The following is a 17,516-nucleotide window of genomic DNA, read 5'->3' as shown; positions in this document are numbered from 1 at the left end:
TTCTTCTCTTACATCAAACTAGTTGACAGTGGTTGATTCTGGTGATGGAACTGAAGGCAAAGGAGGGTGAAGTCATCACATCTTATATAATTCAAAACTAGAAAGGCCACAGGTGGCTGTAAGGATTTTGTCATCATTTTTTCTTCAGGTATTTTTAAATATAACAAAGATGGTTGACTCAACCACAGGTCTTTTGATACAATTGGAGGTTTTGAGCTGATCTTTCAAAGTACCATTTCCCTTAAGACTGATTGTATTCTTCACTTTGTGACTAGTACCAATAATCACTTGTCATCCAAGCCAAAAGCCTCCCTATCACCCTCAACTCTGTTTCACTCCCTGTCAATATCCATTCAGTCACCAAGATCTGTAATTTCTACCTTCATAATGGATTTGGAATCCACCCTCCCTTCTCCACACCCACCACCACACTTTATGTCAGGCTCACATCATTTGTCATCTGAAAGTAGCCTCAGGTTTGCTATTTTTCTGGATACCTGTTTGCTCTGCCTCCTCTCTAGACCCCATAGTGTTGTCAGAGTGATTTTTTCAGAACCAGATCTGATGATGCCAATTCGCTGCTCAGATTCTTCTCCATGTGGTCCTTCCCTCAGCCTCAACTGTGACATCCCATCCTGCCTGCCTACCTGCACTGCCCTCCAGGTACACTTCCTCAGCTGCATCGTGGATCAAGCTTTTGGACTTAGCGTGCTCTTTACCCAAGTGTATTTTCATATATATTTCACACTTGCTTGTCCTTCAAAACTCACTAGATGTTTTACTTCTAGGAAGCTTTCTCTTATCTGAGTTTCACTCAGATGTCTTTTCTCTAAACACATTTTGGCACTCTTCTCAATAGACTTGGAACAAAGACCATGCTTTGTCTTGAACTTCTCGATATCTCACACAGCGCCTGCTACATAGTACTCAATAATAAGTGGATGGGTGAATGTAAAATATTCATAGCTGGGTATTTGTGTGAAATGTGTACCACTTACATAGTTTGATTCTTCACTCATTTTCATCCTTATATACAAACTCTAATTTCAGATAAATGAGCTAGAAACATCCATTGCTCTCTGTTGTATTTTTCATAAATGTAGAATGCATCTCCTTTTGCTTATGTACAATATGAAAATGAAAACCCTAGCTTTCTAGAAGACAGCTTGGCATAAGATTTTAAAGTTACAATGGTGTTTTCATTTGTTTGTTCTGAGACAAACCAATAGGTCTGTAGTTTTGAGAGCATACGGTTTGAATCCACTTCGAGGAAAATGAGCCTAAAGAATTCATTTAGCATACCACTTGGCAAGGACTAGGATCTCTGCCTCCCCATGCAGAATAAGCTTTACGGTTTGAATGGCCATGGAGATTATTCAGTGTAAGGTAGCTGATCAAATGCATCATGGTAGAATGATACAAAGTTCTAGTGAGGTTTTGTGATAGTTGAAGCTGGTATCCTTAAACTCTAAAGTGAGAGAACAGTCCCCAGATACTGAAGGGCTGGTGTCTGCAGCTGCTCCTTGAAAGCCACATCAAGAGTATTTGCTCTAACAGTCAGGATTAGGTTATCTCAGTATTTCAAGAAGTTGGCAGTTTTTAAATAAAACCAAACTTCATTGTATTTTCTCTGTATTGTGTTGGACATGCCAACCTGCTACCCTAAATATGTATCTTAACTCCCAGATGGTTCTTGCCAAATCAAGAACTTGATAGACAGAGACCACACTTGTCTAATTGTTGGGCCAAAAAAGGGCTGACTCCTATCTGTAATCTGGAATTGGGATTCTGCAGCTTCGCTGAGCAAGAGAAAATCAAGAGAGGGAAGACTCTTGATGGTTTTGTTAGGATAAACCTTGGGCATGGCATTGAGGGTCTCTTCCCTAAAAAATACTCTACATGTTTCCCTCTTTTTCCATTTGAGTTATAATCAATGTGAGGCAAAGACCAGTGCACAAAGGTGCAGAGAGGATGTGGATTCTGGTGAATTATTTTAGTATCTACCTTTGTTTTCACTAGGAGTAAGTGTGTTGATATTGGGAATTGGAGGACATGGGAGAAGAAAGATTCCCCATCCTTAGATCTACCAGTTTAATTGGCTTAGATTTAGGAGACACATATTTTCAGAATTACAATTCATTGTTGTGGTTTTCAAGAAGTAGAGCTGTCAAAACTCCCTTTTAAGAGTGTTGGCTGTGTATTCATCGCCTCTTGTTAGACTTCTACATTCTTTTTCTATCTAGGCAAAAAAAAAAGTAGCTAAAAATAAAGTAAAATATGAAATAATAAGATTAGGTTGACACAAAACTATTAAGATGAATAGAAAACACATATTAAAAGTAAACAAAAAGACAAAATGCAGTTAAAAATTACAAAACAGTATTGAACTGTAAAAACTTGTGGTAGTAACAAAATTTGTAGACTAGCTAAGAGTACAAACTATATGTGAATGCTACATGAGCAAAAATTTGATAAATTGATGAGTATGACACATGCATAATAGGTCTCCATAAAGTTTAGTCATTATTAGGAACAAGAATAAAACCTGTATGGTTTAAAAAATTTTAATGATACAAATCAGTAAGTAAATATTAGTAGGAATAACTGATTTTCCATTCATGGAGGGGAAAATGTTAATGTTCATTATTAAAATTAATAATGAGAGATTGGGGGAGGGCTTGACTATAAAAGGGCAGCCTAAGGAAATTTTGTCAGTGATGGAATTTTTCTGTATTATGACAGGAGTGGTGGATACCAAAATTTTACCCATTTGTCAAAACCCATAGAGCTATGTACCACTAAGTAAATGTTGCTGCATATATATTTTTTAAATAAATTAAAAATGAATATTCCCAGCCTGGGCAACACAGGGAGACCCCATTTCTACAAAAATTTTCTTTTAAAAATTAGCCAAGTTTGGTGGTGCATTACTGTGGTCCTAGCTACTCGGGAGGCTGAGGTGGGAAGATCACTTGAGTCCTAGAGGTCAGGGCTGTAGTGATCCAGCATTGTGCTACTGTACTCCAGCCTGGGTGACAGAGTGAAAACCTATCTCAAAAAAAAGAAAAAAAAAAAAGGAGAATATTGACAAAATATTAAAAATAGGATGGTAAAAGAATACAAAGTAGAGTTCAGTGGTGAATAGAAGTGGTTGTCCACTCTGATAAATAAACAAACAACCTTTAAAGTTTATAGAGGTGAGTGGCCTAAGGGAAGTGATGTCCTTTGGTGAGAACAGGCCCTGTCTATAGAAATAAACACATTTGTGAGTATGAGACATGCCTGGAAAGGCAGAGTGTGGGTATATCAATTGCCTTATGTAGTTTGCTGTAAAGAAATATAGGCTATTAAAGACTAGAACAAAACTCTAACAAAACGATCCATAAAATGCAGCACGCTAAATGGAGAATAAATATGTGAATATTTGTCAACTGCCTGACACAACTTGGCAGTGCCATCTATAGCAGACAGCATGCGGTGGCGACTGCTTGCATTACCAAGATCTGGCACAGACAAATCTTGCTGTCCACTAAGAGGAAAACACAGTATCCAGTGTAGAGTAGGTGGCTGGAGTGAGACGAACGAAGGGAAAATCACAGGTGAAGAAGGTAGAGAGATAAGCAGAGAGAGAGAGAGATCATTTATGGCCTTTTAGGCCATTGTAAAGAACATGGCCTACAATGTGGTTTGGGAACACCTTGGGAGGTTTTGAGCAGAGCAATAACATGATCTTAATTGCAGTTTTGTATATATATGCTCACACTATATCTTTATTCATACACATTTATTTTAAAAACCACCTATATGCCGATGGCTTCCATATCTGTGTATATCTAGCCGTGATCTTTCACCCAAATCCCAGACTTACATACCCAACTACTTCCTTGAGATAGCCACAGGTTTGACTAATAGGCATCTCACATTGAACATGACCCAAGGGAATCTCACCTGTTTTCCCTCATTTCAGTTCATCAACCAATAGTTACCAAGTCAAAGACCTATGGGTTATGATTAAATCTCCCTTTTCCTGCACCACTCACATCTACTCTATAGCTCTGTTAACTATACGTTACAAATGTCCTAAATCTATCCACTTTATATCATCTTCACAACAGCCATCTAGACAAGAGCAAAAGCAATTTTATGGTCTCCATGTTTCATTCTATGCCTCCTCTCCAAACTTCTTTTTCACCCAGAAAAATAGTGATCTTTCAATAATATCAATGAGACCACACTTCACACCTCCATTCCTGCCAGTCAGACCATTTAAGGTCTTCTCCTTCTACTTAGAATAAAACCTAACTTTCTTACTTATCTTGACTTGCCTTGCCTACAGTAACCTGGTCTGTAAGTGACTCACTCTCTTTTTTCTCTTTTTGTAATTGTTTACAGTTATGGAAAAATAGACATAACCTAAAATTTACCATCCTAAAAATCTTTAAGTATACAGTTCAGTGGCATTAAGCATGTTCATGTTGTCATGCAGCCATCACCACCACCCATCTCCAGAACTCTTTTCATCTTGCGAAAGTGAAGTGCTGTACCCATTAAATAATAACTGCCAACCTCCCCAACCCCAAGCCTCTGGCAACCACCATTCTCTTTTCTGTCTCCATGAATTTAACTTCCCTGGGTACCTCATAAAAGGAGATTTACACAGTTTTTGTCATTTTGTTATTGGCCTATTTCATTTACCATATCATTGCCAAGGCTCATGCATCTTGTAGCGTGTCTCAAAAATTCAATTATTTCCTTTTTAGAGGCCAAATAGTATTCCATTATATGTAAATACCATATTTTAAAAATGCATTTATACATTGGTGGAAACTTTGATTTCTTCCACCTTTTGGCTATTGTAAATGATGCTGCTATCAACATGCATGTACAAATATTTGTTTGAGTCCCTGCTTTCAACTGTTTTTGCATTTATGCTTAGATGAGGAATTGCAGGATCATATGTTAATTCTATTTTAAATTTCTTGAGGGACCCTTATATGGTTTCTTTATATCAGCTATACTATTGTACATTCCTACTGGCTGACTCTCTTTTTATCTTTTTCATTCTCTCTCTTATCCTTGATGTTCCAGATGTGATGATCTTCTTTGGTTTCTCTGAATACCAAACTCATCCCTGCAGTAGAGCATTTGCAGTAGTTGTTTTCTCTCCCTACAGAGCTCACCACTCTGATGTTTTCTTGACTGGCCCTTTCAGATAATCCACCTTAGACTCAAATGGGGAGAATTTCCTGGATGGGTCCGTTATTGTCCCATCAGCATAGCACTTATCAAGATCTCACGATTGTCTTATTTGTTTATTAGGACTTATTTTTTGTCTTTCCTCTCCCGACACTATATTTTTGGTACCTAGAACTACAACTAGTGTATAGGAGATGCATAGTAGTTGTTGAAATGTCACAAGGATTAATATAATACATGACCTAGTATGCTGCATGTGAACATTACATGTTAGTGGAAATCTGTGTAACATGTCTGCATTCATGTTACAAAGAATAACATGTCTACATATCTGTTACAAAGAGTAACATGTCTACGTATCTGTTACAAAGAGTAACATGTCTGCATATCTGTTACAAAGAGTAACATGTCTGCATATCTGTTACAAAGAGTAACATGTCTACATATCTGTTACAAAGAGTAACATGTCTACGTATCTGTTACAAAGAGTAACATGTCTACGTATCTGTTACAAAGAGTAACATGTCTACGTATCTGTTACAAAGAGTAACATGTCTACGTCTCTGTTACAAAGAATAACATGTCTACATATATTACATATGTTACAATGTATAACATGCCTACATACCTGTTACAGAAAATAACATGTTCTTTAGAACCAAACTATACCAAGAGAGAATCCATAATTTAATAATATAATCAAGAGTGGCAATTGACCTAATTATCTTGATCATTCAGACTCTAGTAAAAATTTGGAGCCCTGTAATAATCTGTTTTCATGCTGCTGATAAAGACATACCCGAGACAGGGCAATTTACAGAAGCAAGAGATTTAATGGACTCACAGCTCCACGTAGCTGGGGAGGTCTCACAATCATGGCAGAAGGTGAAAGGCATATCTCACACGGTGGCAGACAAGAGAAGAGAACTTGTGCAGGGAAACTCCCCTTTATAAAACCATCAGATCTCAAGAAACTTACTCATTATCACGATAATAGCATGGGAAAGACCACCCCTGTGAGTCAATTACCTCCCAATGGGTACCTCCCACAACACGTAGGAATTGTGAGAGCTACAATTCAAGATGAGATTTGGGTGGGAACACAACCAAACCATATCAGGCTTCATTAATTTAAATATTTCAGGCAAAATGTGCTCTTTGGTTTCAAATTAACTCAATAACTACTCTACTGTTCCTCTGTGCTTCATATGTGCAAGCAGCATCTTAGAGATACTTGTAAAATGTTTCATGTACTTCCAAGCAGCAAATTTCAGTTGCAGACTCCAAACAAGTAATAGTCATATTATATATCTTTCACAGCAAATTTTCTAAATTGATGTTTTATAGTTCATTCTAGTAGTAACCACTTTCCTAATCCATAAGGTCATCATGTTAGAGAAAACTCACTCAGGTAGCATAAAAGGAAAATTGTTATTTCTGCCTTTGTATTAATAAGTGAGTGGGCATAAATTGGCTATCATGGATTATGAACGATCTTCTGGCATAGTTATCATGATGATGAGGCCATGTATTATGAATGGCTTAGGTCTAATACTACCTTGAAGGAACTGTCCTTTTGGTCCTGTGAGCTTAATTTGGTGATAAAGGGTCATTAAGGCTGGGCATGTAGACTCACATCTATAATTCCAACACTTTAGGAGGCCAAGGCGGGTGGACTGCTTGAGTCCAGGAGTTCAAGACCAGCCTGGACAACATAGCAAAACTCCGTCTCTACAAAAACATAAAAATAAAATAAATAGATAGATAAATTAGCTGGGCGTGGTGGCGCATGCCTGTAGTCCCAGCTACTAGGGAGGTTGAGGTGGGAGGTTGGCTTCAGTCAGAGGGTTAGAGGCTACAGTGAGCTGTGATCTCACCACTGCAATCCAGCCTGGGAGACAGAACAAGATCTTGTCTCTCTCTCACACACACACAAACCTAATTAGTATTTAGATGAAGAGGCAACATATCTTCTTACGTACTAACTTTTTTTTCTAATGTTAATTATTTTGAGGCTTGCCTCTAGGACTGAAACATTTTCATGCAGTGAAGGATAAAGGGGAGTCTTACCTTCTAATAGCTCCTCTTGTTCAAGAGCCAGTTGGTGTACACATTACAATGATATGTTTAAAGCTCCGATGAATAAAATTCTGTCGTTACTAACTTAACCAATTTTCAAGAGAACTATTCTATGGTTTGCAGAAATATTAAGAAATAGTTACTGTTCCAAAAACATTTTTAACAGTTTAACGGTTTTTCCTTTTATTCTAAAAGATGTTAAATATTGTCATTCAAATCATTATGATTTCGTATTGCTTTTAAAAAGTCATAAATGCACCTTTGGGAGGCCGAGGCGGGCAGCTCACGAGGTCAGGAGATCGCGAGACCACGGTGAAACCCCGTCTCTACTAAAAATACAAAAAAAATTAGCCAGGCGTGGTGGCGGGCACCTGTAGTCCCAGCTACTCGGAGAGGCTGAGGCAGGAGAATGGCGTGAACCCGGGAGGCAGAGCTTGCAGTGAGCCGAGATTGCGCCACTGCACTCCAGCCTGGGCGACAGAGCGAGATTCCGTCTCAAAAAAAAAAAAACAAAAACAAAAAAAAAGTCATAAATGCAGAAGATCTGGTTTATTTTCTTAGTGTATGATTAGGCAGATTATCTTGTTGTTTTAATAGTCAGTGCAAAAACTTCAAATGTGCTACACAACAGTACTGACTGAGAGTCTATTACATTTCAAGGGCACTGGTGAGGCTGTGGCAATAGGGTTGAAAAATATTAATCCATCCTTGTCATCTCTTTTATTACTTTTACTTAGAGTTTATATTAGGAAATACTTCACAAACATTGTGTTTCTGCTGTTAAGGCTAATACCCACATTTTGAGACATAATTTTTTATGATGTCTTTGCATATTATATCATAGGCTTTTTTAGGGCAGACTAATAATAGCTTTCCCTTTTTGCTCACAAAGGGCCATCTTTGGGGAAAAAAAGCATCTTTAGAAAATTCTGTCGATGTGGCAACTTTAGAATCTTTTGAAAAGCTTTAGAATCTTTTGAAAATGGTACCTATTTTGAAAACTTTAATAAGAACATGCTTCTATCTATCACTTAAGCTAGAAGTGGGAATGCTGCACATGGATAAAAGTAGAGGGGACTGTGCCAGTTTTTGGTACTACATTGAGGAGAAAAATGTAATATTACCTCCAGTCGTCAGATTTCCTTGCATAATTTGCCATATGTTACCTTCAGAGATTTTTTTTTTATTATTATACTTTAGGTTTTAGGGTACATGTGCACAATGTGCAGGTTTGTTACATATGTATCCATGTGCCATGCTGTTTTGCTGCACCCATTAACTCGTCATTTAGCATTAGGTATATCTCCTAATGCTGTCCTTCCCCCCTCCCTCCTGGACACAGACATTTCTGGAACATAAATAATGAACAGAATCACTTGAATAAAATTCAAATCACTAATATTTTTGAGTACTTATTAATTGCCAAGAACTGTGTTAAGCACTTATTGAAGTTTGGATGGGCACATTCTTTCTTACATATCTTTGCATAATACTTCCCTGATTTTCAAAGAATAGGCTACATGTGCTTGTATTTAGCCAATCAAAATATTTATCATAATCTATCGTAGCTGCCTTTTTACTTGCTTGTTTCTCATTAGACTATAAACTCAATAGTGCAGGTTTTATGTCTGCCATATTTGTTCTTCCTGTATCCTGAACATTATAGGTACCTAGGCTCACACGTCAAACATAATAGGTGTTGTATAAATATTTATTAATTGGCTGCACACGATGGCTCAAGCCTGTAATCCCAGCACTTAGGGAGGCCGAGGCAGGTGGATCACGAGGTCAGAAGTTCAAGATAATCCCGGCCAAGATGATGAAACCCCATCTCTACTAAAAATACAAAAATTAGCCAGGTGTGGTGGCAGGCACCTGTAATCTCAGCTACTCGGGAGGCTGAGGCAGAGAATTGCTTGAACCCAGGAGGCGGATGTTGCAGTGAGCTGAGATCGTGCCACTGCACTCCAGCCTGGACAACAGAGCGAGACTCTGTCTCAACAAATAGATAAATAAATATTAATTGATTAATGATCAGTGTCCAGAAAAAAATATTCTCTTAGGACTAGGAAACAGGGAAGAATGACAACATAAAAATCAGAACAATGTATTATTAAAACGTATTAACTTTCAACACACAATACCTTTAAAAGAAAATGTATGTCAGAGTGGCATACACATTCTCTTTTTAATATCTAGCAATATTTGAGAATTTATTTGCTACTCATAATGGGTAAGTTTGTATGAATTATCTCATTAAACCTTCTCAACACCATACCGTCATTCTACAGGTAGGGAACTGAGGCTTAGAGAAGATAATATCTCAAAATCTCACAGACAGTGAGTATACAGCACAAGTTTGTACTCTGCTCTTTCTTACTTCCAGAGCTCAAGCTTTGAGTCAATCAATATTTGGAATGCCAACTTAATCAGATGGGAAATTCAGAGAAGTGAAATAATTTCATGAGGACACAGAGCTGGTAAATGACAGAACGTGGCATTAAACCAATTTGCACAGGTCCAAAGGTTGTGAGGCTTTAATCCAGGCCACTGTCTTCTTTCTTTTAATAATAAATGCATTTTTCACTGATTTAATAAACCATGAATCAAGTACCATCCTAATCATGCTGGACAGATCATGGCCCTTAACTGTTTCTCCCGACAATTACATAAGAAAGGACTGGTTAGTTTGTTAATGTTTTTAGCTAAATCAGAGTAAATAATTATTGGATAAGACAACATTGACGTTTTATTTTCCATTCTATTATTCTTACATCTGCCTTGGTTTTCACCCTTCATTAATGATACCTAAGAAGAAATATGTAAAAAGAAAAAAAGCCCAAGTAAGACACTATTGGAATAAAGATGCATTGATGCTACCTACCATGCCCATGGAAAGAATTCGGTATTCTTCTATGCTTAAGAAATTTTATGAAAGTCAAATCAAACATAGAAAATGTATCACATGCTAAAATAAAGAGTGACTTGGGCAATAGGTGATGCATTATTTATGCATCTATGAAATATTATTTCTCTTGCTTAAATGGTGTTCTGCCATGCTACATTTTCTGTTATGAGACATGCTGATGATGCCTCTTTTTGAATGCTAGAATCTCAAGTTCCTGATCAACCAAGCTCTCTTCACGTGAGGCCCCAGACTAACTGCATCATCATGAGTTGGACTCCTCCCTTGAACCCAAACATCGTCGTGCGAGGTTATATTATCGGTTATGGTGTTGGGAGCCCTTACGCTGAGACAGTGCGTGTGGACAGCAAGCAGCGATATTATTCCATTGAGAGGTTAGGTGAGTATCTGTGATTTTCTTTATTGTATTAAGGGGAATTAATGATTTATTTTAAATTATTTTATTTCTTGAAAAACTGTTCCCTGGGATTATGGTTTCAACTTACAGCATGTATTAGCTCTGAAAGCAACTGTCTGTCTACACACACACACACACACACATAACACACACACACAGGCACACATACACATTTCTTTGAATTTGGGATTTCAGAAATTTGATCTAGAGAGATCTGTAATGGCAGTTGCTCTGGTGTGTGCCCTTGCTTATGGGTTATAGGATACAAAAAGTGCATTGGGCCATTTTTCTTTTTCCAGTGGTCAATGGAAACTTCCGATCCTAATAATTTCTATAAAAAGAAAGTCAACACATTTTTCATCTTTGTTGTTGTCACTGGGAAAATGTTCTTTTAATTTTTCTTTAACCTTGAAATATCTAGTCATAGTGCCTTCTTTACCCTTAACATTCCAAATACGAATGTTAAAGGCTATGTCATTATGACTGCAAAAGAAGATGAAAGAAGGAATTTTCAGTCAAAACAATATATCAGAATGATCAAACTTAGTCCTGCATGTTTCCCTGCCCCTACCAATCTAGGTTCTCTTACTGTACTCAACTCAATCTCATTTTTTACTGAATACGATACTTCAGTTGTGATATTCTGAATTCATTGAAAACATGTTCATTCAGAGAGGTCTAATGTGTGTAAAAGTGTTCATATTCATTTTAGATCTGATTTCCCTTGCTACTGTAGGAGATTATATTATTAACACAGAGAAATAACGTAAATATAATACATCAGGATGCCAGTAAGTTAAACAATTTTCATAAAGCAAAATGTAAGTTGATTCTACCTGTTGATTTAATACCATATTACATGACCCCACTGGAAATGCAGCTTGATTGGGCAGGCAGGATGTAGGGGGTGGGGGGATCTGCTACTTATTTGCAATGTCTCTCACAAACAGAACATTTGTGATGAGAAGCCTGATTTGAATTTGAATAGCTAAAATGCAGTAGCAAGAAAAGATTTTCTCAGTAAAGGAGGAAAATTGCACTGACCCATTCTCTCTATAATTGCTTCAAACACTAATAAGAGAAACACCTACTGGAAATCTCCACAATTTTAGTTAGCTTGGCATTTAGAAATAATATTCTTTCCATCAGTTCCTGAGTTTGAATGTAAAGGCAATCACAAAACTCATATTTTATGGCCATCAAGCCTATGTCAGGGGACTCTCACTTATCCATTATTCAGCATCCACCATCTTTGACAGTTCATCTTGATGCCACTCACCAGACAGAGGGAGGGAGGTGCCAGTGGCAGTGAATAGGCTCCCAGGCAATGAGAATGTGCTGCAAACTCAGAAGGAAGGCAGGAGGGAAACTGCATTGTTGACCCTATCCTTTTGATAATGATTCTCTTTGTTACCAAAAAAAAACTTGCCAGAGGTCTCCAAATTTAGTCAAGTTTAGGCATTTGGGAGATTAACATTGGCAAATCTCCCCAAATGCTTAACAAGAAAAACAGAAAAATCTCTGGAAAATATATTCTAAAAATCTCTGGAAAATATATTCTAAAGAGCTAGGAAAATTGTTAAAGGTAAAATGGGATATGAACCTGTCTCAGTAATAATCGTGAGTTTGCACTCTACAACTTACCTGGAAAGAGTAATTACATGCACACATAGATAGGTATGTAAGTTCTACCTGTTGATACTCCTTTAACATAGTCTCATGTCTTAATATGAAATACAATAATTAGCATGTTGTTGTTCATTAAATATCCTCATGGTTATGCAAATGAACTGCTATTTTTCCAACATGTGTTTTCACTATTTAGCCAAAACGTGTGTGAGAGACACACCCTAAGCTCTAATCTTATAAAGATAAGGATTTATTCAAGTCCACGTTCATGCTGCAAATAAATCACCAATTTTTTATTTATTCTATTGAGCATTAAAATTGACACATCAGTTTCCATGGTAACTTTTTGAGAAGGTATTTATAACCTTTTTTTAATTTTTAAAGTTTTTGGAAGACAAAGTTGTCTAGTCATTACATATACATAATAAAGAAAAGGAAATTTTGTGTTTTAAGGACTGTATGACAGTTATACAACTAAAAATGAATTAAAGTAACTTTAATTCATTTAAGCATAGGGTCAGCCATAACTTCAAGTATCATGGTTGTATATTAAACTATAAAAAAGCTATTTGTTTTATAATTGACCAATAAACCCCTTCATCTATTTCATGAGAGAGCAAGACTTCTAAATAGCATTTTATTTGCAGTTTAGACACCAGACACCGTGATCAGCTTCAGGGCTGGAAATACAAGAACATTTTGAGTAATATCGAATATTGCCTAATTAAAAGCAAACAAACAACTTGCCTACTATAGGCATACAGCTCCATTAATCAATGTTTTTACTATTAAATATTTATAATTAATCTATTGACATTTTACTCCTTTTAGTTCAAGAGCCCTAGTGCCAGACTTGATATATGATATAGATCCACACGATCTGAGTTTAGTACTTTTTGGCAAAATTAATTTGAAACCAAACCACTTTGAAAAAAACTCACTATCTACCTACCAATTGATCTATTTATCTATCTTTACATCTTTATTCAGGTATTATTTATATATAGTACATTGTGTACATTAAAAGTGTACTTTTTGGCATTTTTAAAAGAGCATTATTGAGGTATAATATTTGTTTAATAAAGTATATTTTTGTAATCTTTTCTCTAATTTATCTCAGTAATACTTTATAGTTTCAAATGTAAAGGTCTTCAATGTTTATGTTAAACTTATTCCTAAATACATATGTATATGTAGGAATATACATATATTAGAAATACCTAAATATATATATATTTGGATATAAATATATATGGATATAAATATATATACTTGGATATATATATTTGAATATATGTACAGATATTTAGGACTATTTCAATTATATATTTGAATATTCTTAAATATATATACATATGTATATTATATAAAATGTATATATTATATATAATTATATTATATAATATATATAATTATTATATATTATATAATAATTATATTATATGTAATATATACATTATATATAACATAATTATATATAATGTATACATTACATATAATACAATTATATATAACATAATTATATATAATGTATACATTATATATAATACAATTATATATAACATAATTATATATAATGTATACATTATATATAACATAATTATATATAATGTATACATTATATATAACATAATTATATATAATGTATACATTATATATAACATAATGATATATAATATATACATTATATATGACATAATGATATATAATATATACATTATATATGACATAATGATATATAATATATACATTATATATGACATAATGATATATAATATATACATTATATATGACATAATGATATATAATATATACATTATATATGACATAATGATATATAATATATACATTATATATGATATAATTATATATAATATATACATTATATATGATATAATTATATATAATATATACATTATATATGATATAATTATATATAATATATACATTATATATGATATACATATGTATATTAACATATGTATATATAATATACATATGTATATTAACATGTATATTATATATACATATGTATATTAACATATGTATATATAATATACATATGCATATTATATATACATATATTTAAATTATGTTAAATAGAACTGTTTTTAAAATTTATTTTAAATAAATTTTTATTATAGTAGACTTATAGATGTATTATATAATGTACATATAGATATATTGTATTTATAAATGTGTAGAATGCAAGAGATTTTATAATGCTAACCTTGTATCCTAATATCTGTTAAATTTACCTATATATTCATTAGTTTTTTAGATTACCTAAAATTTTCTATTTAATCAAACATATCTATGCAAGTAGAAAGTTTTATATTTAGTTTCTGATCTCTGTCCCTTTCATTTATTTCTGTTGCCTTGTTTTAGTGGTTAGGATCTGCAGTAAAATACTGAATAAAAGTGCTGAGAGCAGGTATCTTTCCCTTGTGTCTAATCTTTGGAGAAAAAAATTTAGTCTTTACCATGAAATAGGTTATTACCTCTGGGCTCTTTAAGCCTTTTCTGAGATTGAGGAAATGCCACACTCTTTCTAGTTTTCTAGAAATTCTGGTCATGAATATTTGTTGAATTTTATTAGGTAACTTTCTATCTTTTGAAATGACCTTTTTTTTTCTTTTTTAAAAATATGATGAATTACATTGATTGATTTTTGAAGTGTAACCAACCTTGAATTTCCTATATAAAACCTATGAGGCCATCATGTATTATCCTTTTCTTATGTTGTTTAATGCTTATTAAGGATTTTTTTGTGCTTATTAAGGATTTTTTTTGTGCCTATATTCAGTAGATTATATTTGTCTACAATTTTCTTTTCATGTAGTGTCTATATCCTGTTTCTCTTTTACTCCAGTTAGATTGGCTCATAAAATGAGCTGGACAGTATTTACTCCCCTTCTATTACAGAAAATTTGTGTAACATGGATTTTTTTTATTTGTTAAGTATTTTATAGATTTCACTAATGAAATCATCTGGACCTGAGATTTTTTTATAGGAAGACTTTGATAATAGATTTAATTTTTTAAACAGACATAGGTCCAATTTGCATACTTTCTTGTACTGATTTTGGTAAGTTAAATTTTTAATAAAATCCATCCATTTCATTTTGTCTCTTGTTGGCACAGAATTATTCATAATGTTCTCTTTATCTGTTATCTATGGTTATTAATTGCTTTTTCATTTCTGATATTGGTCTTTTCTGGTTTCTGTCTTTTTTTTTGTGATATCTAGACGGGGTTTACTAATTTTGTTGATCTTGTCAAAGAAAGAGCCTTTGACATTACTAACTTTCCTATTGTCTGTCTTTATTTTATTTCTTTCATTTCTGCTCTTATCTTGACTACCTCCCCCCTGATACTTATTTTAGTTCTGGTCTTCTTTTCTATTTCTGATTTATTGACATATGAAACTTATAACATATGCATCCATTGTTGTTCCTCTAGGTATCATTTTAATTACATTCCACAAATTTTAATATGTTGTATTTTATTACCATTTAGTTCGAAACATTTCTTAATTTTCCTGTGATTTATTATTCTCCCTAAGTTATTTAGCAAGGTGTTACTTATTTTTCAAATTTTGGTATTTTCCTAGTTATCATGTTATTATTGGTTTTCTTTTTTCTTTTCTTTTAATTTATTTTTATTTTTTGTTTTTGAGCCAGAGTCTCACTCACTCCGTTGCCCAGGCTGGAGTGCGGTGGCATGACCTTGGCTCACTGCTACCTCTGCCTCCCAGGTTCAAGCAATTCTCCTGTCTCAGCTTCCCAAGTAGCTGGGATTACAAGCGTGCGCCATTGTGCCTGGCTAGTTTTTGTATTTTTAGTAGAGACGGGTTTTCACAATCTTGTCCGGGCTGGTCTTGAACTCCTGACCTCATGATCTACCCGCCTCGGCCTCCCAAAGTGCTGGGATTGCAAGTGTGAGCCACCACACCCAGACTAAATTTGAGTTATTAATATCACTTTAGCAATATGTCTGATATTGCATATTGCAGTAAGGTTATATTGCATATTGCAGTGAGGTAGCAGTGAGCCAAGATCGTGCCTTTGCACACCAGCCTGGGTGACAGAGCGAGACTCTGTCTTGAAAAAAAAAATAAGAAAAGGAAAGAAAAGAAGAGAAATGTGTCTTATAAGGGATCAGCTGACTTCTTCTATAATGGACAAGAGACTAAATACTTTAGGCTTCACAGGCCATATAATAGTCTCTGTCACCACTCCTCAACTCTGCTATTATAGCATGAAAGCAGCCAGAAACAATACATACATAAATAAACATAGCTGTGTCCTAATAAAACTTTATTTGTAGACCAAGAAATCTATAATTTTATATAATTTTTATATATTATAAACTTCATATATTATAAAATTCTATCTTTTTTAATTTTAGCAACTATTTAAATATATAAAAACCATTCTTTTTTTCTTAGTAAAAAAATTTAATTAGGTGAGAATAATTACATTAGTTAAATGGAACTTTTAATTGAAAACCTATTGGCATTTTCTAACCTGCTTCACAGCTGTCCTTTAATCATTTTTTTTTTAATTATACTTTAGGTTTTAGGGTACATGTGCACAATGTGCAGGTTTGTTACATATGTATCTGTGTGCCATGTTGGTTTGCTGCACCCATTAACTCGTCATTTAGCATTAGGTATATCTCCTAATGCTGTCCCTCCCCCCTCCCCCCACCCCACAACAGTCCCCGGAGTGTGATATTCCCTTTCCTCTGGCCATGAGTTCTCATTGTTCAATTCCCACCTATGAGTGAGAACATGCGGTGTTTGGTTTTTTGTCCTTGTGATAGTTTACTGAGAATGATGTTTTCCAGTTTCATCCATGTCCCTACAAAGGACATGAACTCATCATTTTTTATGGCTGCATAGTATTCCATGGTATATATGTGCCACATTTTCTTAATCCAGTCTATCATTGTTGGACATTTGGGTTGGTTCCAAGTCTTTGCTATTGTGAATAGTGCCGCAATAAACATACGTGTGCATGTGTCTTTATAGCAGCATGATTTATAGTCCTTTGGGTATATACCCAGTAATGGGATGGCTGGGTCAAATGGTAATTCTAGTTCTAGTTCCCTGAGGAATCGCCACACTGACTTCCACAATGGTTGAACAAGTTTACAGTCTCACCAACAGTGTAAAAGTGTTCCTATTTCTCCACATCCTCTCCAGCACCTGTTGTTTCCTGACTTTTTAATGATGGCCATTCTAACTGGTGTGAGATGGTATCTCATTGTGGTTTTGATTTGCAT

General features: G+C 34.6%; 1 protein-coding gene across 2 annotated transcripts in view; it reads left to right on the top strand.

The window, feature by feature from the left end:
* DCC (DCC netrin 1 receptor) overlaps window positions 1–17,516 on the top strand; it is a 1,203,407-nt gene that overhangs the window by 999,234 nt on the left and 186,657 nt on the right. For both annotated transcript variants that reach the window (XM_055298749.2, XM_055298754.2), the window contains exon 15: window positions 10,386–10,580. In XM_055298749.2, the coding sequence (XP_055154724.2) occupies window positions 10,386–10,580 (195 nt within the window). The remainder of the gene's footprint in view (window positions 1–10,385; window positions 10,581–17,516) is intronic.

The sequence above is a fragment of the Symphalangus syndactylus genome, chromosome 1 (genome assembly GCF_028878055.3).
Source record: "Symphalangus syndactylus isolate Jambi chromosome 1, NHGRI_mSymSyn1-v2.1_pri, whole genome shotgun sequence".
Classification (NCBI taxonomy): Eukaryota; Metazoa; Chordata; class Mammalia; order Primates; family Hylobatidae; genus Symphalangus; species Symphalangus syndactylus.
This window is presented reverse-complemented; position numbering and strand designations above follow the sequence as displayed.